General features: G+C 44.3%; 1 protein-coding gene and 1 long non-coding RNA gene across 6 annotated transcripts; one reads left to right on the top strand and one right to left on the bottom strand.

Annotated features, from left to right (window-relative positions):
- Positions 1–340: 340 nt before the first annotated feature.
- Positions 341–19,888, top strand: HMG20B (high mobility group 20B). Of its 5 annotated transcripts, XR_014786491.1 has the most exons (11): positions 341–437; positions 3,290–3,376; positions 4,566–4,671; positions 5,408–5,611; positions 6,121–6,241; positions 8,091–8,137; positions 9,914–9,992; positions 10,858–11,073; positions 14,305–14,437; positions 15,943–18,319; positions 18,989–19,888. XR_014786491.1 is itself a non-coding variant. In XM_084825993.1 (10 exons), the coding sequence occupies exons 2-10, from the start codon at positions 3,339–3,341 to the stop codon at positions 15,953–15,955; spliced, it is 957 nt and encodes a 318-aa protein (XP_084682119.1). In that variant the 5' UTR covers positions 341–434; positions 3,291–3,338; the 3' UTR covers positions 15,956–19,888. The 5 variants fall into 5 exon arrangements, 4 of the variants coding, with proteins under 4 accessions (XP_084682119.1, XP_084682118.1, XP_084682116.1 ...); XM_084825993.1 differs by having other exon boundaries at positions 341–434; positions 3,291–3,376; positions 15,943–19,888; XM_084825992.1 differs by having other exon boundaries at positions 15,943–19,888.
- Positions 19,889–21,271: 1,383 nt separating this feature from the next.
- On the bottom strand, positions 21,272–25,526 carry LOC146333621 (uncharacterized). Its single transcript, XR_014786492.1, has 13 exons — positions 25,449–25,526; positions 24,950–25,113; positions 24,791–24,842; positions 24,555–24,691; positions 24,247–24,408; positions 24,106–24,142; positions 23,870–24,006; positions 23,698–23,740; positions 23,507–23,593; positions 23,261–23,408; positions 22,998–23,145; positions 22,765–22,882; positions 21,272–22,631 (listed from the first exon to the last, which is right to left on the bottom strand). It is a non-coding gene; the product is annotated as an uncharacterized LOC146333621 (long non-coding RNA).
- Positions 25,527–25,664: the final 138 nt, after the last annotated feature.

Here is a 25,664-nt window from a genome sequence, read left to right as displayed (position 1 = left end):
TTTCTGCCCAAACGCATTTACAACAATGGATAGACCAGCAATTAAGACAATAAAACCCAATCCTGGTCTTGCATATGGGGAGGGCTAAGAAATTTGTCCCTAGCCCTTTTAAGTCCCTTTGTATTAATCCTATTAAAAAACCCCAACAGCCTCAAACCCCGCCGCTGATTCGTCACACCTGTAGCCAACCCGCGCGCCTCCGAGTCGTGATGCGCCATTACGCGCGGTGGTAGGGATGTAGGTGGGGCGGGGGAGCTGCCCAGTGAGGGAGGGGGCGGTTCTCATCCAATCAGTACCTTCAGAGAAGAAGCTTATTAGTATAATGATACAGCTGGGAGGTGGGGGGGAGAAAGGAAAGGGGGCGGCGCTTCTGCTGGCGAGAGAGACGAGAAAGAAAAGAAAAGAAAAGAAAAGAGCCAAAGAAAAAGAGCAGGAAAGTTTTGGAGAGGATTCTGGATGGTTTGCTCTGCTGTTGGGCAGGGGCGAGATGTGGGGGGCTGGGGGGCTGGGGGGCTGGGGGGCTGGGGGGCTGGGGGGCTGGGGCGAGATCCGGATCTGCAAGGCAGGGTGATACAGGAAGAATCCCAACATTTTGGGGAAGTGCCTGGGAGGGAGGGGTGGGAATTAGCCTCCAATTCGAACCTCTCCCCTCTCCTTTTATCAAGAAGGCGATAAATGCGAATGGAAGGGGGTTCCCCAGATCTGCATTCCGATCTCCAAACTCTTTTTAAGGATCCGTTCCTGCTCTCGATTTCAGAGCATGAGAACATAACAAGTTCTGCAAGATCAGACCAAGAGAGGGGCATTCCTCCCCTCGTCCTGTGCCTGGCTAGGGGCCTCTGGGAAGCCCACCAGTAAGGTGTGAAGGCAGCACCCACCCATTGCCAGCTCCTTCAGCAACGAACTAGTAGGCTGCTCTTGAACATGGAGGTTCCATTTCCCCTGTCTTGGCTAATGGGCCTCTCTAGACTTCCCTCCGTCCTCTAGGAATGGTTCTAATCCCTTTTCAAAAGCGGCCTAACCCAGCAGCCATCACTGCATCCCATGCAGCGAATTCCTTAAGGCATTTTTAATTTGAAGCGGGATTTTCTGTGGTCTGCCCTGAATCTGCTGCGAACCCATTTCATGATGGCTGTATAGCGTTTTAACTTCAGACTACCTACCCCAAATAACGGGAAAGTTACCGAAATATCATGAGAGAGGGAGAGCAAAAATTATCTCTGTCCGCCTTTTGCGCAAAAGGCATTTGTGGTTCCCTCCTCTTGCGAGGGTCTTTCTCACATCCGTCGGAATCCTTCACGGCAGAGCAGGCAAGCGGCAGCCCCCCAAATGGCCAACAGCATTGTCCCGTCCTCCTTCACCGAGGGCCCTCTGCTGCCTGGAGTTGGATCTGGAGGGCCAAGGTTCTCCACCTCTGTTCTGAGGTGTCTCCTGCTTCCCTGGCTAAGGAGGGTGCTGGTGGTTTTGAAATGGCTTGAATAGTAACAGCTGCTTACGGAAGTCACTGCACAAGGTGTGGTGGTGGATGCTCCCATAGATCATAGAATCATGGAATAGTAGGGCTGGAAGGGGCCTACAAGGCCATCGAGTCCAACCCCCTGCTCAATGCAGGAATCCAAGTCAGAGCATCCCCGACAGATGTGGACGTGGTAATAGTGGCGCACGTGCTGGTAACCTCTAGGCCTGATTTCTACAATGCGCTGTACTTGGGGCAGCCTGTATATCTTGTTCGGAAACTCCGACTGGCACAAAATACAGCAGCCAGGTCGGTCTCCGGGGCACCCTGTGCAGACCATATTAAACCGGGTTCAAAATCCTTACACTGGCAGCCAGTTGGTTTCCGGGCAAAATATAAAGTGCTGGTTCTTACCTTTAAGGCCGTGCATGGTCTAGGTCCGAGGTACCTCAGGGAGCACCTTCTCCCCTACGTCCCAGTCCTCCACTTAAGGTCCCCCGAGGGCTATGTGCTGCAGCTGTCTCATGTGAGATTAGCAGCCACACACCTCCTCTGCTGTGGCCCCCTGGCTGTGGAATGCCCTCCCCTTGGAGGCCCAATTGGCGCAGACGCTGGTTTCATTTCGGTGCCAAGTTAAAACATGGCTTTTCACCAATGCCTTTGAGGGCCAAATGAATTCCCTAAAGTCGCACACAGTTTAACTGTGTTATTTTTAAAAATTGGTATTAGCTTTAGTGGGTTAATACGTGTTTAGCCGTTTATGTTATTTATTGTTTTATACTTTAAAAAATGATTTTATCTGTATGCCACCCTGAGATCTTAATAATATAGGGCGGGATACATGTTTTAAATAAATAGTAAAATAAGAGGACCTTTTCCTTTGCCGCCCCTCAGTTGTCGGATGACCTGCCAGTTGAAATGCACCTGCTGACCTCTTTGAAGGTTTTAAAGTGGGAATTAAAGACCCTGTTATTCTGGCAGGCCTTCCCTTTTGAGAACTCCCACTCCTCTTTGTTGACTGTTATATACAGTTTTGATGCTTGTATTCTTTTTATCGTTGGATTTTTTGTTAAATTGTTTTTAACTTGGTATGTTGCCCAGAGTATTTGTATATCAGCGGGTTATGACTTGAACGAATAAAAATAAATAAATAATACACAGCTTCCCAAAGGCTCAAACAAATCCATGGAATGTTAGCTAAATGTATAGGGCAAATGGCGGCCCCCTGTATAGGGCAAATCTACCTCTGCTGCTTGGGGGTAACACCAGGACAGGGCTGTGGCCTTCACACCCTGGCTGTGTGCTTCTAAGCGCACCAGAAGCATGTATCATGCCACAGTGTGACGCAGCAACCTGGACTAGTCGGACCTTGGTCTGATTCAGCGGGATTCTTCTTCTGTTCTTGTCCCATGACATCAAGGGGTGGGGGGACCTGTGACCCTGCAGGTGTTCTTGGGCTTCACCTCTCATCAGCCCTGGACAGCGTGGTCAATTATCAGGGATGATGGGTGTTGACCAGCAGCATCTGCGGGGCCACAGATTCCCTGTCCGTCTATTATGTTCTTCTAGCTAAATGGAGCCTGCTTGTAGTAGGCCAGTCGACCTGTGAAGATGTGTTACTCCTGAGCAAATGAGACGGGACAGCTGCTGCCACCCTCATGCCTTCCTTGCGAGGTTCCCGGAGGCATCTGATGATGTGTTGGAAACAGGACTCTGGGCTACGTGGACTCCTTGTTCCGCTTTGTTGAATGGCGGCATGGTATGGGAGGATTGCATATTCACACATGCAAGGCTCTGCGTGGTTTGTAATACTTTCCGAATTGTCCTTTCTAGGTCCCTCGGCGTAAGCAGCTGTCTATGGTTTTGTTGGCAGGAAAGCTCAATGTCACACAGTTCCAAACCGCAATCTACTGGGCTCCTGTAAGTGTTGAATGTCTTAAGAATAGGGGGTCTTCAGTGGGCTTCACACACACACACACACACACACACACAGCCTACCCTTTATTATTCCAATCTGTATTTTAGATGCTTTCACCTGAAATAGTGTATTGCTGAAGGCATTTTGAATTAAATTAAAAGTCTGCATCAGGGTAATCCAAGCTTTGCATCCAGAAGAACAGATGAAACACATTTTTCTAGTCTCTGAATATCTTATTCAGCCTCCCCTTTGGCATCTGAGGTTCACCAGGTATCAGCTGCATTTGCATGCCACTTTAAGCCAGGAATCCCAGTTTATTAAACCACACCATAGCGTGATGTCTGAACCTGAGATTATGGTTCATTGCACTCAAGCCAATATTCAGAAGTCAACAAGCAGCTCTGGTTTAAAGCTGGTTTACAATCCTGTCTTGTTTGGCCACAGTTAAACCATAATGCTTGGTTCGGACATCACACAAAGCTTATCCTTGCCTAGTTTGTTTACCAGCTCACACAAGTGGGAGGAACAAGCTGGCTGCACATGCACACCACGCATTTATTGTGGTTTAGTAAACCAGGATTCCTGGCTGCTTATGTGTGAATGAGCACAATGTCCTATTCGTGTTAAAGCACTTAAAAAAAAAAACCACTATGGGGACTTGTTTTTAACTTCTGACTGCCTACCCAAAATAATATGAAGCTATTCCCAATCTTTAAAACAAAAATGTTTTAAATAAATAACAGTGCAACCTTATACAAGGCTACACAAAGGGTTTCTAGATGAGGCTTTTATCCTGCAATGGTATTGCTTATTTCACGGGATTTCACAGGGCATCTAGACATCATCACCCATATTTTCCCACCACTTGTGTCTTCTTTTTCTTGCCACAAAAAATCCATTGAGGAGGGAAAGGTGGCGTAGCTACACAATGCCTTTTTACTAATAATGCTAGAAGCAGCCTACCCGGAAACAGCCAGGGAGGTAAGTCCCCTTGAGTTCTATAGGGCTTACTCCCATGTAAGTGTGTATAGGAGAGCAGCCTAAATCTTACGAATTTTTGCGCCCTTTTCTCTCCTGTCTATGTCAATTTAGGTATATTCCTTTTTCAAAAACAAAACAACGGAAGTTTGGGGTGGTTTGGGGTTTGACTTTGCTGCCGCTGGAATCTTTGTTTGTAATCTTTGACTGCAGGAATCCTGCTGGTAAAACTCAACATGGAAGTTTCCTGGTGGCTATTAAGCAAGAGAAGGGCGAGACCCCTCGGTTAATTGGGGAGAAGCCCCACAACGAAGAGGAGGTGAGCCCTTTGGTGCATTTGTATGGCCAGGCTGTGTGCCTTCCTCTCACCAAAGTCGTCCTTGGTGGTTCAAAAATAGAATCTTCTGTCTCCACTCCTGGTTCTGTTGCAAAGGTCTGATTAGACCTAGTGGGAAGTGTTGCAAGGAAAGGGAGCAACCGCAGGAAAGGCTGATGACTTGGGACGGGTGCATTTCTTGACGTAATCAGAGTGTGCTCTGCACTTAAAAAACAAAACAAAACTATGCCCAGATTTTGTGCCCAGGCAATTCAAACTACATCGAGCAAAGCTGGATTCGGTGACCCTTACAAATTATTCTAAATCAGGACTATTTTCCTATTTTGCATAATTCTGCCATTTGTTTTTACTATTTTGCATCGTTCTGGGTTGGCGAATCATGGGGCGAGGCCAGGTTATTTGATTAAAACTTGCCTCCGCCGTTTCACCCAGCCACTGGGGCTCTTATTCAGCTACCCCTCTGGCTTGGGAAAGCTCAGCAGGTGTTACCCACAGCCTTTCAAGCATGTCTTCACATCCATGAAGGCTAGGAACTTGGTTTCATTTTTAACTGGAGTTTCTCAGGGAGCTGAATGCTGCGCCCAGGGTCACATTCTGTGTGTGAGCTTGTGCTGAATTGCCGGAGACCGTAGCACTGAACACAATAAGGAGAAATCCAATGAGCTTTAGTCTGGGTTGTTTAGTCACCTCTTATTTCTGTCTGTCCTGGACCGGGCAGCCAGTGAAGAAAAGGGGCTGGCCAAAAGGCAAGAAGAGGAAGAAGGTTCTCCCCAATGGTCCCAAGGCCCCAGTGACGGGCTACGTCCGTTTTCTGAATGAACGGCGGGAGCAAATTCGGATGCAACACCCAGACTTGCCCTTTCCAGAGATCACAAAGATGTTGGGAGCGGAATGGAGTAAACTGCAGCCCACAGACAAGCAGGTGAGGCAGAAACAATTATTTTTAGGTAAGGCAGTGGCAGGAGAAGGGAAAGGGAGATCACCTGCCTGCTCACCCTCTGACCTCTTTCTCCTCTGACCCTCAGTGTGGCTGCCATTTTGCAAAGATGTGAAGGCACTCTGTGTATGCCCAGAGGCTCCTTCATCTTTTCTTGCATAGTTCCTGACAAAAATGGTGTGTGTGTGTTTCAGTTTCTCCCTATAAATTATTATTTTCACAGCACTATTAATGTATGCAGCACTGGTCCGAGTGAATGTGAAACCTTCCTTTTCTGTGCACTCTCCCTTCCCTTCCCTTCTCTCTCTCTCTCTCTCTCTGCTATCTCCCCCGTTATCTATGAGACTAGATTGGAAGCTCCTTGAGGTCAGGGACCAGTTAGATATTTTTTGTGAGTGTCAAGTTCTGTTAGAGTGTAGTGTACCCTGACACTACCATCTACATAAGAAGAGAAAGAAGAGCTAAGGCTGGAAGTGGTAACCCTCTGATTTCAGCGCTATCTGGATGAGGCTGAACGGGAGAAACAGCAATATATGAAGGAGCTGAGGGAGTATCAGCAGTCAGAAGCCTACAAGATGTGTGCCGAGAAGATGCAGGAAAAAAAAATCAAGAAAGGTATGCTATATCTGTTGCTTCTCTGAGCTGTTCCGGAAGCAACTTGCACAAGCAACTACAATAAATCCATAATCAGCACAATAAATAAATAAACACCATAAAGGCATAATCTAAAAATAATACGATTTAAAATGTTGATCCACAATATGCAGTCTCCCCCCACCCCTATTCCCACAGCCTAGAACGAGCACCACGAAAGCAACCCACAACAACTGGGCCATAACTACTGCCCAAATGCCTGGGGAAATAAGTATGTCTTTCCTTGATGCTGGAAAGATGGCAGTATTGATGCCAGGTGACCTTCCTTGAGGAGAGCATCCAGTAGACATGGGGCTATTGTAGGGCATGGGTGCAGAATCTTTTTCAGCCTGAGGGCTGAATTCCAGTGGTGAGCAGGGTCAAAGGCAAATGGAAGTGGGGCCAAAATAGCACCATGTTTTAGCTTAAAGCTTCTACTGCCAGTAACTAAGCCTTAGGAGAGGCACTTCAACCTTTTAGAATGTGTGTGTGGGGGGGGACTGCACAAAATCCTACTTGTAATGGTTTGAGGCCTACAGAGGCAAAGGGAAAAACGGTCAGGCTTAGAGGCCTGAGATTTTTTTTGTTGGGAGCGGGTATCCCCGAGAGGAGTAGTTCATTTCCCTGGTTAAGTTTCAGTTTCATTTCCCCAGTTAGGTTTCATTTCTTCAAGTTTGAAGCAGTACTTTCGGTTTTGGGGGAGGAGGGTTTATAAAGAGAGCAAGAGAGCCAGGAAGAGCAGAGCCTGAACAGGGAGCAGGAAGAAGCAGCCTGGAGAAGTCTTAAGTACAGCTAGGGTAAAGGAACTTAGGTTTTGCAACTTTTATTTTCTCTGAAGCCCTTTTGTATCACTCAGCTCTATTGTGTAAATACCTTTATGTGGAATTTGCTTGCTATCAATTTACCAGTAAACTGTTGTGGTTAAACTCTGTGTCTGGAGTGTCGATCACCCCACGTCTACAGCCTAAACCCTACATTACTGGGAAGGGGAAGTTTAAAAGAAGGAAGGTGGGACTCTTAAGGAGGCAAGAAGAGATCCTGAAGGAGTTGCTCAGGGGGTCCAGGTCATGAGGGCAACCTAGATAACACCAAACGATAGTTAGTTGAGGGGAAGGGCCAGGGCCATCTGGGTAGCTCAGATTTGGCCCCCAGGCCTGACGTTCTGCACCCATGAGGTTAATACCAGCTCCTTGTCTTTGGGGCAAGAGGAAGAGGGTAATGTAACTGGGGAGGTAGATGGTTGGCAAAGGGCTGAGAGGATGGCTGAGAATCCAGCCATATTCCACAGGTGAGTTTCATGTAGGTGGCAGGCTGCCTGCCATACCTCTGGATGATTCTCTGCTGTGGTCTCTTCTCCTGATCGGCCATCTCTACGGGTGGGTGCACCTGCTGTGTTGGGGAGGACGGAAAGATCCAGTCACTTCTTCTGTGCACAAACACAGCAAGAGCTAAAGGAGGCTGGCTGTTCTATCTCTGCTCTGGGATTGCCTCTTTCCATTCAGGAAGCATGTCCTGAAACAGCAGCATGCCGAGGAAGCAGGTCTGGCCTGCTTCAAGGGCAGGCCGTTCTCACCATTATAACGCTCGAAAATTAAACTTTCTGTGTGTGGGGGAGTGCAAGGATGAAGCCTTGCCTCCGATTTTAAATGAGTAAAAAAAAAAAAAAAATGTACCGTAGGAATCAAAAGTTTGGAAATCAGGGGGGATAGAGAGCTAGGCTCCAATGTGGAGGGCCTGCATTTGAGTCCTACCTGCACCACATCACGCACGATGTGACTTTGGTCAAGTTTGGTCTTTCCACTTTGGCTGACTTTCTTATCATTTCCTCTAGAGGATGCTGGTTCTGGAGCAGTGAATATACTACTGAATGGGTACAAGGTGAGCGGCTTGACAGGGTTTGAGGAAACACCTCTTAGATATTGGCTTAGGAAGACTTCCCTCATATGGGAGTGGGAAATGGGCTGGAGTGGGTGGGTGGATGTGTCCAGCTGCCAGAGTCCTCCACTTAAGACCTTCCCCACTCCAATCAGCCTGCATTTTCACTTAGCGCATAAAATGTGGTCTACATTATGAAGCAAAAAAAGTATGCGTGATATAGTATTTATTTAAGTGTTTATTCAGGTGACAATTGCAAATGTTAGCGAGTTGCAGTACCAGAAAGTTCCTCTGTATATCTTTTTGGCAGCTGGCAAATGAGTCTGGGGAGGAACATTGGAGGGTAAAAAGTCACCAACGCTCTGGTAACGGGGAAAAAAGGATGGCTCTGTAATTTGGGCCTAGAAATCACACATAGGCCTCCAAAAAGCAGAGCTCTGTTTAGGCTTCGGAAATTCCTGTAGATGTCAAAATTGATCATGCAGAAATTAAGGTAAGAGCCTTCATCAGAAATACCCATTTTACGCTGCCTCTTTTTGTTTTTAGTCTTTTAGGTGCCAAGTTAAAACCATTTTAGGGTGCAATCTAATGCCTGTTTGGACAGGAAAAAGTCCTACAACTTTGAGCATTCCCCAGCAGTTGTAGGACTTTTTTTTTCTGTCTAGACAAGCATAGGATTGCATCCTTAGTCTTTTGAACATTTAATGGAGGGTCGTTTTCTTGCTCCTTGTGATTGCCTGGTGCTGCTAATCTCTTCTTTTTAAATAATAAATGTTATATTTTTGTTTAGTTGGGTTTTTTTAGGAAGTGTAATTGAATTGTCTAGCTTTTACAGTGCAATCCTCTGGTCTCTGGGATGATGTCCTTTGGGCCATAGAATAGATTGGATCTCCCCCTCCAAGGGGGACTGACCCCAGAGAGGGGAGATCTGACCTTGGAAAAAACCCCTCCCCCAGCTCCTGCAGAAATTCTGCACCCTGTACCCCTTCAACGGCAAAGGTCCGATGCTGGAGAGCAGGGGAACAGGGATGGATTGATGGACAGTCCCTGGATATACCAGGAGATCTCCAGACCTGGCCCTGACATGGGAAAATGGTTTAACAAAGAAGGAAGAAGGTGGGGAGGGGACCGCTTTTTAGGGAAAAAGATGTAATTTAGGATGTGTTGGAGACTTTGATGTTGGAGCACTCTGAATCTTGGAGGTAGGATTGCTCTGTTCTGTTTTATCCTTTGTCAGTCCTGCTTTGAAGTCATAGAATTATAGAATCAGAACAGTAGGGTTGGAAGGGGCCTATAAGACCATTGAGTCCAACCCCCTGCTCAGTGCAGGAGTCCAAGTCAAAGCATCCCTGACAGGCGGCTGTCCAGCCTCATCTTGAACGCCTCCAGTGTCGGAGAGCCCACCACCTCCCTAGGTCATGGGTTCCACTGTCATCTTGCTCTAACAGTCAGGAAGTTTTTCCTGACGTTCAGCCAGAATCTGACTTCCTGTAACTTGAGCCCATTATTCTGTCTTGATAGCAGAAATACAGTGTAAACATTTATAACAAACGTGTGTCGCGAGAAAGTGTAGTTTATTGAGCATAACTATATTGCAATAAACAGAATTTCACTGATGATTCCAAAAGGGAAATGAAATTGTTTTCTCAGACTCTACACAGATACGCACACAGTTTCTTCCCAAATTTCCCATTTTTCCATACTGGACTAGGGGAAAAGATGTCGCCCTTTGTTCATTCCCCATTGTTTCCTTAGTTTTCCTATTTCCTTTCCCACCAGGCTGGAGAGGGCTGCAGTGACGGCTTCTCGACATTTGATGTCCCCATATTTACAGAGGAATTCTTGGACCAGAATAAAGGTACAAACCAGGCCAGTGAAATGTAACCAGTATTGAGAGAGGATGGCCTCATATTGGGCACCTCAAACCAGCAATTCATTTCTACAGAAAAGTCGCAGTGCTCAAGTTTGCCTAGAAACTCTGGTCCTGCATCTCAGACCATATAGCACGGGTGTGGAAACACGTACCATCAGGACTAGTAGCCATTGATGGCCTTCATGAATTTGTCTAAGCCCCTTTTAAAGCCATCCAAATGGGTGGCTATCACTACATCCATGTGGTAGTGAGTTCCATAATTTAACTCTGCATTGTGGATCGATACCGGGATCAGGTCCCTTGTAAAGCTAATGGGACCAAGCCACTCCAAAATATTTATTTATTTATTTGTTGCATTTATATCCCATCTTTGTCCTCTTGCAAGGAACCCAAGGCGGCATACATTATCCTCCTCCTCTCCATTTTAGCCTCACAACAACAACCCTGTGAGGTAGGTTGGGCTGAGAGTCTGCGACGGGCCCAAACTCACCCAGTGAGCTTGCATGGCCGAGTGGGGACTAGAAGCCGGATCTCCCGACTCCCAGTCCAACACTCTCGCCAGTATGCTGCACTGGTAAATACTTCACATTACAATGAGGAATGATATATTGTTGCTGGGACAATATGTTTCCCTCCAGCTATTGTGAGGATTATAGCTAAGCTCAGAGGGAACAGGGAATCCAGGGGTAGGGGGCACAGGATGGCAGCGTCCCCGTGAACGGAAACGTGCTGGTGCTGTGTCCCTGTGAGCCCCAGCTCTGGTACGCCGCTGGGCAGGACAGCATGGATGCCGCACCGACGGCCCTACACTTTGCTTTCATCCTGCCCTCTTCTTTTTTTCCTGGAGTAGCACGGGAAGCTGAGCTGCGGCGCCTGCGGAAGGTGAACACGGAGTTCGAGGAGCAGAACGCCATCTTGCAGAAGCACACGGAGAGCATGAGCTGTGCCAAGGACCGCTTGGAGCAGGAGCTCGCGCTGGAGGAGAGGCAGACGATGGCGCTCCAGCAGCAGCTCCAGACCGTGCGCCAGGCCCTCACGGCCAGTTTTGCCAGCCTCCCCGTTCCAGGTACAATGAGGAGGCAGTGTCAGGAATGCCCCTGCTACCTTCTGAAATCCTCAAGTAGCCAGAATCAGCACGCAGACAAAAGGGCTCCTTTCCAAGGCTTTATTTCCATTCAACCTAATGACGCTTACAGATGCTAATTGCCTGAGACTAAGTGGAAATACAAAGGAGCAGCCTAGCAGGGGATTCTAAGAATTAGGACATCAGTTGGTCTCCATTTGGAGAAAAGCGCGGCAACTCTCTGAACTTAAGGAGTAGGAGGGGAACTTCTCCCCCTTTCCTGTGGGGCCTCGGGGCGCAGCTGTTGTCGTCACGCCAATCCGGCTGAGCACCTCCTCTCGGCGTCCGCCACCTCTCGCTTGTCTCTTCGCCTGCGCCTCGTGTCTAGAAGCTCAGGTTGTCCCTCCCTCTCCACACCAGGGTCACTGTCGCTCCCAGGAATGTGAGCGGGGCGGGGGGGCTCTCCCTCCAGCTGCGCCTCTGAAAAACAAGTAGGTTCCTCTCCCACGGATTGTGTCTCTTCCTCAGAATTAGAGCTGCTTTGGGACTCTATAGGCTCAGATCCAACCCTGACAGGCAGAGACTGTCCGAAACTGGAGGACTTTGGCTGAGGTGTGGTGGCATAGCAACCCTTGCCAACGTGGCCTTTAATCTTAGAGGGGCTGTCGCTCAGCGGGAGTGTGTGTTCTTTGCTTGGAGATTGTCGATTCACGTTTATTTCATTTATTTACGAGTGACCGGACCTGGCTTTGCACAGGTTGGAATAGCCATTAGTTTGATGCAGTGAAGCCTTCCAGCAAAGTTATGCAACTTTCCCGCCCCTCCTGTGTGAAGCCACACCTGCTGGCACCCCTAGGCACAGCCCCTGCCATGGTGTACCCCTGTAGCCCCCAGAGCGAGGAGTCTGTCTACTCCATTCTCCTGGGGGTAGGGTGGGGCTGCCCCACAGCAGGGGAGAGGGGGAAGCCATATAACTTGAAACACTCCCTCCTGGCTTCAGACTGTATTGACTGCAAAGCTGTGTGCTGGTTATGGAAGCCTCCCGCTTAGTGACTGAAGATGGCTTCAGAAACATGAACGCATTCAAATTGTTGTTGTTGTTGTTATTATTATTATTATTATTATTATTATATTTATTATATTTATTATATTTATTATTAGTATTATTGTTATTATTAGTATTATTATTTACATTTCTATACCACCCAATAGCCGGAGCTGTCTGGGTGGTTTACAAAGATTAAAAACATTAAAAATACAATATACAGAGATTAAAAACCACTTACATAAAAAACACATGCACAGACAATATACACAAAAGAAACCTGTATCTAAACCAACTTCAAACAAACAATCTCAAAAACAAAAAAACATAAGCATAAGACATTATTTTAAAAAATAATCTCAAGGTGCGCGCACCTGCGGTTTCCTTAACATGCATGCCAAGGTTCAGGTGTCTATGTCCCACGGTCTTTGTGCTATGGTGCTGATGGATAGACAGGCAGACACATCCTTCTTTATTATTATAGATTACATTTTATAAGAGTCGGTTCACAAAACAAAGAGTTGGTTAAAAACTATACGATGCAAGAATGTAGTAAAACATAATCTAAAAACCTTACGTTAAAAGCAGAATAAAACCAAAATAAAAACCAGCAGCCGCGAAAAGATCTAAAAATGCATTAACACAATTTTAAAAACTGAACTTGTGTTTACCGTCAGCCTGAGGGCTGTTAGACCGTGCTCAGATTATGGAGGAGAGATAAACAGGGAGGCCTTTAATGAAGTCCCCAAGCCCCACCTTTATTCCTGCCAATTTTAGCCAATTCATGCTCCTCCAAAGCTTTCTAAAAATAATAGTTAAGCAAGCCATCCCAAAAAGTAATGGAATTAGCTCCCCCTGCCCTGCCTTGTAATAGAAACACTGTTATGGGTAGCTAACATAAAAAAAAAAGAAACGCTTAAAACGCTTTTCTAATTGAAAAGCAGCGAAGATAAAACTAGGTATTGTCCTGTGTCAGGTTATAAATTGCAAACCTAACAATAAAAATTTAAAACAGCCTCATACATCTATCAACATATTCCAGAACCAAGACAGAGAGGGAGAATGTGTCTGTGCATATTCTGTATCTGTACTGCGTGAATACAGAACTCACTGTTCAGGACAGAATTCCGCATCTCCACTTTGTTTTCTTTGTTTTCTTTTTTTTAAAGAAGCAAGTTTCTAGCCCTTAAGGCAAGCTTGAAACTGTGTGGCAGAAGATTTCCAGGCTGCCAGAGAGTGGGGATTTGTTCTTTGCCACTCCTGGAAGTAGCATGAATTATGCTGCCTTAAACTAGGGCCTGGTGCGCTTAGGACGCTAACCAGATTTGAAGGTACCAGTATGACTCAAGTCCACTTGTGTGAAAGAACATTATAGTTTATTGATGGAAAACGGATGCAGATCATAAAATATAAGCTTACACACACGCGCGCCTGACTCAGCGATCAGCTACAGGTTCTCCAGTTCCCTTGAAAGTAACATGCATTGTCCGAAGGGGCTGGTTATCTGAGCAGGTGGAGTGCCTTCTCCCTCAGACAAGAAGAGGTAGCAGGCCAACCTGCTCAGGGTTTTATAGGGCCCGGTCCCATCATTTAGTTCAAACTGCCAAAAAACACACACACTCACCCCTTCTTTCACCCAAAAGGAGAAAAGAAAGGCGGGCGGGGGGGTGTTCTCTCTTGGCAGCAAAATAAGTTTCTCACACTACAGAAAACGCATCCTTATCATCTAGAAGCTACAAACCAAACAGCTACTGTGCAAAGCAATGACTGTGCATTGTTTTAGCTTCTGTTAGTAGCAAAAAGTGTGGCCTTCACTGTGTGTGAATAAAGCTATGAGAACCCGCTCTAAGATCATGAAAATTGCCGATGACTCTAGCAAATTAGTGTACTTTTGCTATTAAACGCTGCATTAAATACTGCATATGACTCTGGGCACATTCTAGTCCCTGCTCGGCCATGGAAGCTCACAGGGTGACTTTGGGCCAGTCATAGACTCTCAGCCCAGCCTACCTCACAAGGTTGTTGTTGTGAGGATAAAATGGAGAGGAGGAGGAGGATAATGTACGCCGCTTTGGGTTCCTTGCAAGAGGAAAAAAGGCAGGATATAAATGCAATAAATAAATAAGAGCTGTTAAATTCACATAGCATGATGGAGACAGGTGGGTAGCTAATATGTATCACTCTGACAGGCACAGGTGAGACTCCCACACTGACCACCCTGGATTTTTACATGGCAAAGCTACACAGCGCCATCGAGAGCAACCCTGTGCAACACGAGAGGCTGGTTATCCGTGTCAAGGAGATCCTGTCCCGCATTGCCAGGTGAGTGTGAGCATGTGTCCCATGATGAAACGGGGGAGGGAGCTGCTGTGGCCTTGGGAGGCAGGACTTTTGCAAAAAAGGGCTATTGTGTCGAGGGGTGGCGGTTCCCCTGTGCCCATGTTTCCTCCATGGGTCAGATGGGATCCACTGTTTCTGCAAAGCATGTGGAGCGATGATAGCATTTTAAATATTCATAGAATCATAGAATCATAGAATAGTAGGGTTGGAAGGGGCCTACAAGGCCATCGAGTCCAACCCCCTGCTCAATGCAGGAATCCAAGTCAGAGCATCCCTGACAAATGGCTGTCCAGCCTCGTCTTAAAGGCCTCCAGTGTGGGAGAGCCCACCACCTCCCCAGGTAATTGGTTCCATTGCCGTATTGCTCTGACACTCAGGAAGTTTTTCCTGATGTTCAGCCGGAATCTGGCTTCCTGTAACTTGAGCCCATTATTCCGTGTCCTGCACTCTGGGATGATCAAGAAGAGATCCTGGCCTTCTTCTCAACATTCTTCTTATGAACATTCAACATTCTTCTTCAAAGCTTCTTATCATTCTTATCATTCCTTTAATGATAGTTCAGCAAATAATTATAATCAAGATTTATACACAGATTGTCATTTTTCCTTAGTACATTGGGTAGTATCCAACGTTAGTCCTACTTAGAGCAGACCCATTGAAATTAATGGGTCGTGTTAATCAGGACAAGTAGCACGTACTCCTTCGTGCAGTGGCAGGAAACCTTTGGCCTGCAGGCCTAATCTAGCCCATGGAGGTTCCCAGTCTAGCTTTTGGAGCATTGGGCGCCCTCCCCGGCCCCCACCCTATCACGTCATCCCCTGGCCTGGATGCTCCTGCGGGTTTGGGCAGGAGTCAGTGGGTGATCACACGTGATAGGGCCTTCTCTGCAGTGGCCCCACACCTTTGGAATGAGTTGCCATTGGAGGTCCACCATGCAGGCTTTTAAGAAGGCCTTGAAAATATATTAATTTACCATGGCCTTTTCTTGATATGAGTGCTGTTGTTGCTGTTATTGCCGTTGTTGCTGGTTTTATTGTTGTTTGTGTTTTTATCGCTTTTAATGTTTTAACTGTTTTTATGTATTTTATTGCTGTAAGCCACCTTGGGAGGGCTTGTGCCCTGAAAGGTGGCCAAGTAATGTTTTAAATAAATAAATATAAAATAAGGAATCCCCATGTTATCTCAGGGATAACAAGGAGATTCCCCTGCACACGTGAGCAGCCCAAAAGGGAGTCCCCTTGTTATCTGGCTATGCTTAGCTTCTCTTCTGTTTACACACATGCACTAAGGCTTCGTGTGTGTGCGAACAGAAGCAAAGGATAGCCAGCTTTGTGTGTGCGCGCGCATGTAAATGAAGAGTGAGGGACTGCACAGGTGTTTAGGGAAAGAGGAGGACTTTCAGTATGTCACACCCAGGGCATTAGAAATCTTAGCATGACAATTAAGCACATAATGGGTTGATTGTACTCTCTCTTCCTTGCATCTAGTGAGCACTTGTGAGCCGCTGTGGATCCCCTGGTGCAACTTGAAAATGTCTCGACTAAGATCTGCTGTGTCACTGGATGCGCCTCCTCACGCAGCTGCCTTAATCTTCCAGATCTTCTTTCTGTGCTTCTTCTCGTCAAAGGGCCTTACCTTCTCTGTTCCTGCAACTTGTAGGAACAACTCTATCCTTTTCCTTCTTTGTTCCCTGCCCTACACCCCAAAGTTGCCTGGTAGGACAGTAGATGGTAGAACGCTACAAAATCAGTGTGTTTATTCTAAGGTTGCTGGATTCTGGAGATCTGGGACAGGGGTGGTAGTGGTGAGAGAATCCAGTTTTGCCACCGAATTTTTTTGCAAGGGGAGGGGAGCAGCTGCCTACAAATAACAGGATGCTAGCGGCTATTAGCCATAGTAGCCAAACAGCCTCATAGAAGAGAGACAGTGGATTCCTTTGCCATCAGATGGGTATCACTGCCACTGCATATGTGGCTAGCCAATGTTGGAGGGATGGAATGCTGTCTTTCAATCAACCAGATCACACAAGAATATCTTAAGGATGGATAGATTAGACTTATTTTCAGCCTGTATCCATTTCATATGGGTCCATTCATAAGTCAGTTCCATCCCATTCCACATTAACTTGCAATTTTAAAAAATCTGCACAAAAACCTCACTTAGAATCTGTATATTTGAATGCATATTCGCACAAAATATGAGTTCCTAAACTTATTTGAGCACATCTATCGAAACGTATTTTACCCTAAAATATGTATTTTTAAATGCACTTTGGTGTTTTTTGAGCCGAAAAGTGCACTGGAAAATTGAGAGAAGTGCAAAGTTCAACTGATAATTATGTCCCAATCTACACGCTAGTCTGGGAGATGTGGATCAAATGAATTTGCATCACAATCCATAAAGAATTCCTCAAGCATCTCTAGCAAGCTGCTTTACAGCAAGTCATTTTGAAGGTCCAGCTAGCTCAGAACTGATGGCAGGTGCCCCAAGTCTGTGGGCCAGAGAAGTTTCCTTTTTAACTGGAGATGCCTAGATTAGACCTGGGACTTGCCTGCAAAGCTGAACAGACCCAACAGATATTCAGTCGAGAATTGTTGGAGTAGTAGGCGATGCTATAGTAGGCGAGTAGATTGGTCCATTCAGTCGAGAATTGTTGGAGTAGTAGGCGATGCTATAGTAGGCGAGTAGATGGAGTAGTAGGCGACCAGCACTGCTGCTTTACATCATTTTAACTGGAGATGCCAAGAATTGAAGCTGGGACCTTCTGCATGCAAAGGCATGCACTATGCCTTGCACTGATCTACATGTCCAGCCCTTTTAAGGTTAATTAAGGTTAACCCAGAGGGAGAGAGCCAGAGAGAGGTTGATGTAAAGTGGTGTAACAGCAAAACAACACGGAGGCTCTGGACCCACTGTGGATGCAGTCAGTCTGAAGGCAAAATGTATAAGCAAGATCGAAAGACTACCTACAGGGTTTTTGAAAAAATTTATTTTAAGCTAAACGTTTCGGCTTCCGGCCTCAGTGGCGGGATGCGTGCCTAAAAGTGCGCGGTGCGTGCCTCAAACAGTTGGAGCTGCAGTAAGAGAGAGCTGAACAAAATAAACAATAATGAAAGAAAACTCAATAGAGAAAATGCTTTGAGTGTGTGTTGTGAGCAGGTTGACATCTGACATTTTGTTCTCTAGCCCAACGAGACGTGTTACAAAGTGACCTCATGAAGATGAAAGTCCTTGCTATGGGGAAAGAGGCTTTAGCGGAGTACTGCCAGTTACTGGGAATCCTCCCTGAGGGGGAAGACTGTGAATGAACTACAGATTTTGTTGATAAAGCATCCAAAATTTAGCGGGGCTGGTGAAGTAACAACTGGAATAATTGCCCTGTTATTATAAGAATAATAATTCTTATCCTTTCAGTGTGAGAAATGGCAGGCTGAGGTGCTATAAAGAGAAAAGGACAGAGAAATAGAGCTTTTAAAATGACAACAACAAAAAGTTCTGAAACTGGAGGGAATTAAATAGGAAAGGATAGAGAATTCCAACACATTTTAGAAACGGAGAGATTAAAAGATAAAGAAAGAGATAGGGTTTTGGTACTAGTACGTCTATGTTTAGAGAGATCTAAACACACAGATGAGCAGCAAAGAAAAGACTAGGAAGAAAATAAACCTCCTAAGATTACAGATGAAGTGGATGGGGATACTCAGGCGCTACTGATGAGGGCGGAAGCCAAAATGTTTAGCTTAAATATATATTTTTGAATACTTTGTTGCTAGTCTTTCTATTTTCTTTATATCTATATCTAGATGTAGTATGTCCACAGTTGCACTGTGTATGGTGAAAAATCTGGCAGTTAGGACTAGAGATGTCAAATGTCTGGAAATTTTGAGGCCATGGGGGAAAAAGTTTTTTCCCTGGGGGTGGTTTGGGGGGGGACGGGGACTTGGAAATTTTGAAAAAATGGAAAAATAAGCAATACTTACTTTTTTAGCACTCTTTACAGATCTAAAGTCACTTTGTTGCTTTAAGACAGCCTCCCTCAATCTGGTGCCCTCCAGATAGTTTGGACTCCAGCTCCCATCAGCCTCAGGCAGCATGGCCAATGGTCAGGAATGCTGGGCACTCTAGTCCAAGACATCCGGAGGGCACCAGGTTGAGCAAGGCTGCTTTAGGAACAGAAAGCAGCCTTTCTGTTCCTAAAGTTATTTTATGTATGACTTAGTTTGCTCATAAAATCATTATATTTTAGAACTTTTAAAAGTAAACTTAGTAAATGAGTAATTATTGTCTGAATAGATTAGAACTACATTAAATGACTGCTACAGCATCAGAAACACAGGACTCTATAGAAGAAAACCCAAGTGGTCAAGAATGCACAATCACGACTCACATGTTGGGAAACTGAGTATAAATATCTGTCAGTAAAATACACTTTAGATTAATAATTTTAATAAGGAATGAAAGAACTAACTATGCTGGGAATGTTACAGAGAGGATTAAAAAAAACATTTTCCCCCATGGCTTCATTATTTCCAGACATTTTACATCTCTAGTATGTAAAACTGTTTTTATTACATAGTTTTTAAGAAATCATTTTGGGGTTAGTAAAGGCTGGGTAACAATATATAAATACTCTGTCTTACATTCTAAAAGGAACTATTTCATAATCCTAAACTGTTAAATTTTACAGAAAAAAACAAAAATGGTCCTCGGGGGGGGGGGAGTGTCGTCCCCCACAATTTTTCCAGTTTTTTTTCTAGGCCTTCACATCTCTAGTTGGGATGCTGAATTCAATGGCCTGAGAATCCAGGCTTTGTGCTTTTTGAAAAATAAAGTTTCCAGCCCTCAAGACTGCAGTTGGTGCAACTGCCAAAGCCAGAAGAGGAAGTGAAGGAGAGGATTTCAAAGCTTCTTACCCTTTCCCATGGAAAGAAGAGAACAACATAGCCATGCCGGATCAGACCACGAGGTCCATCTAGTCCAGTATTCTGTTCACACAGTGGCCAACCAGTTGCCTGTGGGAAGGCCACAAGCAGGACATGAGTGCAATCACACTCTCCCACCCATGTTCCCCAGCAAGTGGTATACATAGGCAGAACAACATATGGGGAAACTGATATTTGCGTAATGATTGTTGGCTGCAAGACCCAGTTTGTCAGTGGACAATCTGAGCTCACTTGGCATAAAATATGGATTTCTCTATTTATTAGCATACTCCAGTCTCCTTTCTCATGATTTAGAAAATCCAGTCTGTCTGTCTTTTGCCTCATGGTGAATTAGTTCTGACTCATAGACTTTGAGAATCTCTTTATTTTCTTAGTGTTGTGTACTAAACGGGGGGAAAGGTTATTTTAGCAATGAGGGAAGTGGTTATGTTGCTTCTGTGGATGCAGGAATTCTTTTTAAAACAACAAAATAAAATACTTCAAAAATACACCATCTTACTTGAATAACTGGCTGTCTTTTTGACATGGGGATGAGGTTTACCTGGTATGGAGAAAACCTGAGGGAATGGTGGGTGAGTTATATCTGTTATGGGCTAACAGCAGAATCCCATACAAGTTACTTGGATGTTGCGCTGCATTCCGTGATGCTTAGTCACTAGCAAGTTCATACACTGGTATAGAATAATTTTTATTATGGGACCACAGAGTGTAACAATATGAAATGATTAAACACTTATATAAAACAAATTGCATCAATTTAATAAAATGAATCTGATTACAAATTGGATGAAATTAGATAATATCCATTAAATAGATTAAACAAAAAAGTTATTTTAAATTTATAATTGAAAATTAAAAGGAATTGTGGTGAATATAGATTAATATTGCCTTGACAATTCACAGTATGATCCTTAAAAAACTTTTTCTTGCAAACAAATCATGTATATTAAAGGTGCCACCTTGCAAATGATTAAGCTTTGATCAGAGGTGTTTTTTTTAAGTTTCTGAGAAACTGATTTTTCCTTTTAAAAGGACAGTCCGCTGTCCTTCATGACAGAACAATAAAATAATCCTTTATTTCCTCACTTCAAGAAATAAACTTATGACTAACATAAGGGACTTTCTCTTACCTACTTTTTAAAAATGGCTGTCATGCCTGTTGAATTGCTCAGAGAAAATGTGCCAAGGTTAAATAGGATTCCCAATCATTTTAAGTCTGACATATTGGAGCAATGTTGAATATTCAGCTGCCATTTCAAATTCTGTCTTGAGTATATGTTGGGCCCTTTATTTAAAGGGAGATCTTCTATAGGGTGATCCCTAAAATAAGCCAAATTGATTAACTAGTTCCTCCAAGTTAGAATAAGGCTTTTATTCTGCAATTCCCTGCCTCAAACATGGAATTTGATGGAGGGTCCAGATGTTGTCTTCCATTTATAACTCTCCCATGTTTTCTCACCGTTGCTTTTTTTTTTCGTACCACAGAAAATCTGTTGAGGAGGAAAAGACAAAAATAGCTGCACAATGCCATTTGACTGTCTGGAAGCAATCCCAGACAACCCTGGACTGTTCTTTTCTTCCACCTTGCATAGTTTTGGGAATTTGTCATTTGCTTAATCTTCAGCAAATTGCCATCACTATAGTGGAATACATTAAACTAGACTCCATCTGGTGTTTTGGGTGTACCCTAGTATTGCTCTTAAATGGTCAGGAATATATATCATGCCCCCAAATTTTGGAGTCACAGAAGCTGGAGAACCTTGGCCTGCAAAAGTTATCAAAATGGGAAATCTGAGGGCCCTTCTAGGTGTTTTTAAGATTGTGGCCTAAAAAGATTTTGTATTGAGTGAAAAAACAGGTTTCACACTTGGTAATTTAAAAATATTATATTTATTTACAACATTTTTATACTGCTCCACATCTAAACAGATTACAGAGCGATGAACAACAAGAGATTAAATGAACAAAAGATAAAAAGAAGAAACATGATACTAAGATTATTCTTTAAAAAAACAGAGTGCCAATAAAACCAAGGCTGGTTAACCAAGGAAGGCTTCCTGGAAAAGAGCTGTTTTCGGGAGGTGCTGAAAACAATCCAGTGTTGGTGCCTGCCTGCCTGACCTCCAGAGGCAGGGAGTTCCACAGGAAGGGGGCCACCACACTGAAGGCTCTGCTCCTTGTGGACTCCAGCAGGGCAATGAGTCCAGGTGGAATCACCAGGAGCATGACCTCAGTGACCAGGCAGGTTGGTAAGGGAGGAGGCGCTCTCTCAGGTATCCTGGTCCCAAGTTGTTTAGGGCTTTGTACATGAGTACTAGAACCTTAAACCTGGCCTGGTAGCGAACAGGCAGCCAGTGCAGTTCCCTCACCAAAGGAGATGCATGATGGAAAGGGGCATTTTGCACCAACTCCAGCTTCCGGAGCAGCCTACTTGGCATTTCCTTCCACGTTTTGGAAGCATGCGGTGTACATTTTCTTGAATTAATAAGCAGTTGTGAAATAAGTGAACATGGTAAATATGATATGGCATTATGAAGCTTTTAAAAAAATCAAAATCAAAATTTGGCTGCATTCCCAGAATGTGGCCAGGGAGATGGGGGCAGGTACTTAATGTTTTCAAAAATAAGGGGCTTAGGCTTGTGTGGGATTCATGCCTTTTGCCTTGGAAGGAGAACCTGTTCCTAACACTTGTGTGAAGACAGGCTGTGCTGCTTGGTGGTATGTGAGAAACACTCTGCACTGGCTCAGAGGAACTTTTATTTAAATAATTTTTGGCAGCACGGGGTGGGTGGGTAGCCACGTTGGTCCTTTGCAGCAAAAGCACCTTAAAGACTAACAAATTTATTGTGGCAGAAGCCTCACAAAAGCTCAAGCCATAATAAATTTGTTAGTCTCTCAGGTGCTAGAAGACTCTTTGTGGTTTTTTTTTTAAATTTAAGTTTATTTTATTTTAAGAGATTTATATCCTGGTCATCAGATATTATCCTTCCACAGAGGCTAAGGGTGCAATCCCATGGCCACTAGATGCAGCTAGACGGCCATAGGATTTTTAATTTTTCAGGAACCGACCTTGGAGCCCCCTCCACGTCCATTTATTTACTTCTATTTACATTTGTATTATTTATTTATTATGTTGCATTGTTTCTTCCTTTCTCCTCCAAGTCCTCTTCCCTTGTATGTAGTTCCATTTTCAAAGCCTGCCTCTCTTCATTGCTTTTGAAGACCATCATCGCCTGAAAAGCAGGATAAAAATCCTGTAAATAAATTTTCCAGCACTCTCCCCAACAGCCCCCAGTATTAAAAGCTATCGCCATCTCCCCATTTATTTACTTTGATTTACATTTTAGTTATTTAACTTCTATTTACATTATTATTATTATTAATGTTGCATGCTTTCTTCCTTTCTCCTCCAGTCCTCTTCCCTTGTATGTAGTCCCATTTTCAAATCCTGCCTCTCTTCATTGCTTTTGAAGACCATCATCCCCTGAAAAGCGGGATAAAAATCCTGTAAATAAATAAATATTTTTTCCAGCACTCTTCCCAACAGCCCCCAGTATTGAAAGCTATCGTCATCTCTCCATTTATTTACTTCTATTTACATTTTATTTATTTAACTTGTTTGTATTTTTATTATTATTTTTATGTTGCATGGTTTCTTCCTTTCCCTCATATGCAGTTCCTTTTAATTTCTCAGCCTGATGTCAAAGCCTGCCTCTCTTTTTCATTGCTTTTGAGGACCTTCATCACCTGAAAGAAGGGATAAAAATCCTGTAAATAAATAAATATTTTTTCCAGCACTCTTCCCAGCAGCCCCCAGTACTGAAAGCTATCGTCATCTCTCCATTTATTTACTTCTATTTACATTTTATTTATTTAACTTGTTTGTATTTTTATTATTATTTTTATGTTGCATGGTTTCTTCCTTCCCCTCGTATGCAGTTCCTTTTAATTTCTCAGCCTGATGTCAAAGCCTGCCTCTCTTTTTCATTGCTTTTGAAGACCATCATCACCTGAAAGAAGGGATAAAAATCCTGTAAATAAATAAATCGGCACTCTTCCCAACAGCCCACCAGTATTGAAAGCTATTGCCATCTCTCCATTTATTTACTTCCTTTCTCCTCCAGTCCTCTTCCCTTGCATGTAGTCCCATTTTAAAAGCCTGCCTCTCTTCATTGCTTTTGAGGACCTTCATCGCCTGAAAGAAGGGATAAAAATCCTGTAAATAAATAAATAAATCGGCACTCTTCCCCAACAGCCCCCCCAGTACTGAAAGCTGTCGCCATCTCTCCCTTTATTTACTTCTATTTGCATCATCATCATTGCTTTTGAAGATCGTCATCGCCTGAAAGGGATAAAAATCCTGTAAATAAATAAATATTTTCCCCCCGGCACTCTCCCCAACAGCCCCCAATATTAAAAGCTGTCGCCATCTCTCCATTTATTTACTTCTATCTGCATTTTATTTATTTACCTTCTATTTACATTATGATTATTATTATTCATTGTGTTGCATGCTTTCTTCCTTTCTCCTCCAGTCCTCTTCCCTTGCCGGTGGCCCCATTTTCAAAGCCTGCCTCTCATTTCATTGCTTTTGAGGACCATCATCGCCTGAAAGAAGGGATAAAAATCCTGTAAATAAATAAATCGGCACTCTTCCCCAACAGCCCCCCAGTATTGAAAGCTATCGCCATCTCTCCATTTATTTACTTCTATTTGCATCATTGCTTTTGAAGATCGTCATCGCCTGAAAGGGATAAAAATCCTGTAAATAAATAAATATTTTCCCCCCGGCACTCTCCCCAACAGCCCCCAATATTAAAAGCTGTCGCCATCTCTCCATTTATTTACTTCTATCTGCATTTTATTTATTTACCTTCTATTTACATTATGATTATTATTATTCATTGTGTTGCATGCTTTCTTCCTTTCTCCTCCAGTCCTCTTCCCTTGCAGGTGGCCCCATTTTCAAAGCCTGCCTCTCTTTTTCATGCTTTTGAGGACCTTCATCGCCTGAAAGAAGGGATAAAAATCATATATATATATATATATATATATATATATATAAATAAAACGGCACTCTTCCCCAACAGCCCCCAATATTGAAAGCTGTCGCCATCTCTCCATTTATCTACTTCATTTGCATTTTATTTATTTACCTTCTATTTACATTATGATTATTATTATTCATTGTGTTGCATGCTTTCTTCCTTGCCCCTCCAGTCCTCTTCCCTTGCCGGTGGCCCCATTTTCAAAGCCTGCCTCTCATTTCTTTGCTTTTGAGGACCATCATCGCCTGAAAGAAGGGATAAAAATCCTGTAAATAAATAAATCGGCACTCTTCCCCAACAGCCCCCCAGTATTGAAAGCTATCGCCATCTCTCCATTTATTTACTTCTATTTGCATCATCATCACCATCATCATCGCTTTTGAACATCTTCATCACCTGAAAGAAGGGATAAAAATCCTGTAAATAAACAAATATTTTTTTTCCAGCACTCTCCCCAACAGCCCCCAATATTAAAAGCTGTCGCCATCTCTCCATGTATTTACTTCATTTGCATTTTATTTATTTAACTTCTATTTATATCATTATGATTATTATTATTCATTGTGTTGCATGCTTTCTTCCATTCTCCTCCAGTCCTCTTCCCTTGCAGGTGGCCCCATTTTCAAAGCCTGCCTCTCATTTCTTTGCTTTTGAGGACCATCATCGCCTGAAAGAAGGGATAAGCATCCTGTGAATAAACAAATAAATATTTTTTCCCCGGCACTCTCCCCAGCAGCCTCCCATATTCATTAGCTATCGCCCCCCCACACACACACCCCTATTTCACTCTGGCTTCACCCTGGTTGTAGCGTTACAGGGGGGCTGTAATGCTTTTATATTGTTTTACTGTGTGCTTCTCGGCTTTTAATTTCTGAGAGCCGCCCAGAGGGCTTCGGCTGCTGGGGGCGGGGGGGGTATAGAAATAAAATAAATAAACTTCTATTTATGGGGGGAAGAGCGCCTGGGAGGAGAAGGGGAGGCCTCCGCGCTCCCACGACCTACGTCCCCGCTCTCCATGCCCTTGTTCGCGTTCGGGTTTCCGTGTTATTTGTTTGGCTTTCCCAGGCAGGCTTCACGGGCGCTGCTAGGCCCCGGGCGGTTGCTAGGGGCAACGGCCACGGTCGCTGCCTCCCTCCCTCGGGTTGTATTGTTTCGAACGGGACGAATCAGAGCGCGAGGAGGGAGGGGCTGCGGGGCTCCTCCCGTGATGCCCCGCGC

This window comes from Heloderma suspectum, chromosome Z, assembly GCF_057233095.1.
Source record: "Heloderma suspectum isolate Gila_16-S chromosome Z, 16-S_ref, whole genome shotgun sequence".
Lineage (NCBI taxonomy): Eukaryota > Metazoa > Chordata > Lepidosauria > Squamata > Helodermatidae > Heloderma > Heloderma suspectum.
The sequence above is the reverse complement of the archived record's forward strand: the minus strand, read 5'-3'. Positions and strand labels throughout refer to the sequence as shown.

What these genes read in the sequence shown, in the direction of transcription:
- HMG20B (XM_084825990.1), top strand. Translation starts at nt 3,087, where the DNA reads ATGAGACGGGACAGCTGCTGCCACCCTCATGCCTTCCTTGCGAGGTTC. An exon ending in AGCCCCACAACGAAGAGGAG is followed by an intron (nt 4,672 to 5,407) that starts GTGAGCCCTTTG and finishes TGGACCGGGCAG; the next exon opens with CCAGTGAAGAAAAGGGGCTG. An exon ending in ATTCTTGGACCAGAATAAAG is followed by an intron (nt 9,993 to 10,857) that starts GTACAAACCAGG and finishes TTCCTGGAGTAG; the next exon opens with CACGGGAAGCTGAGCTGCGG.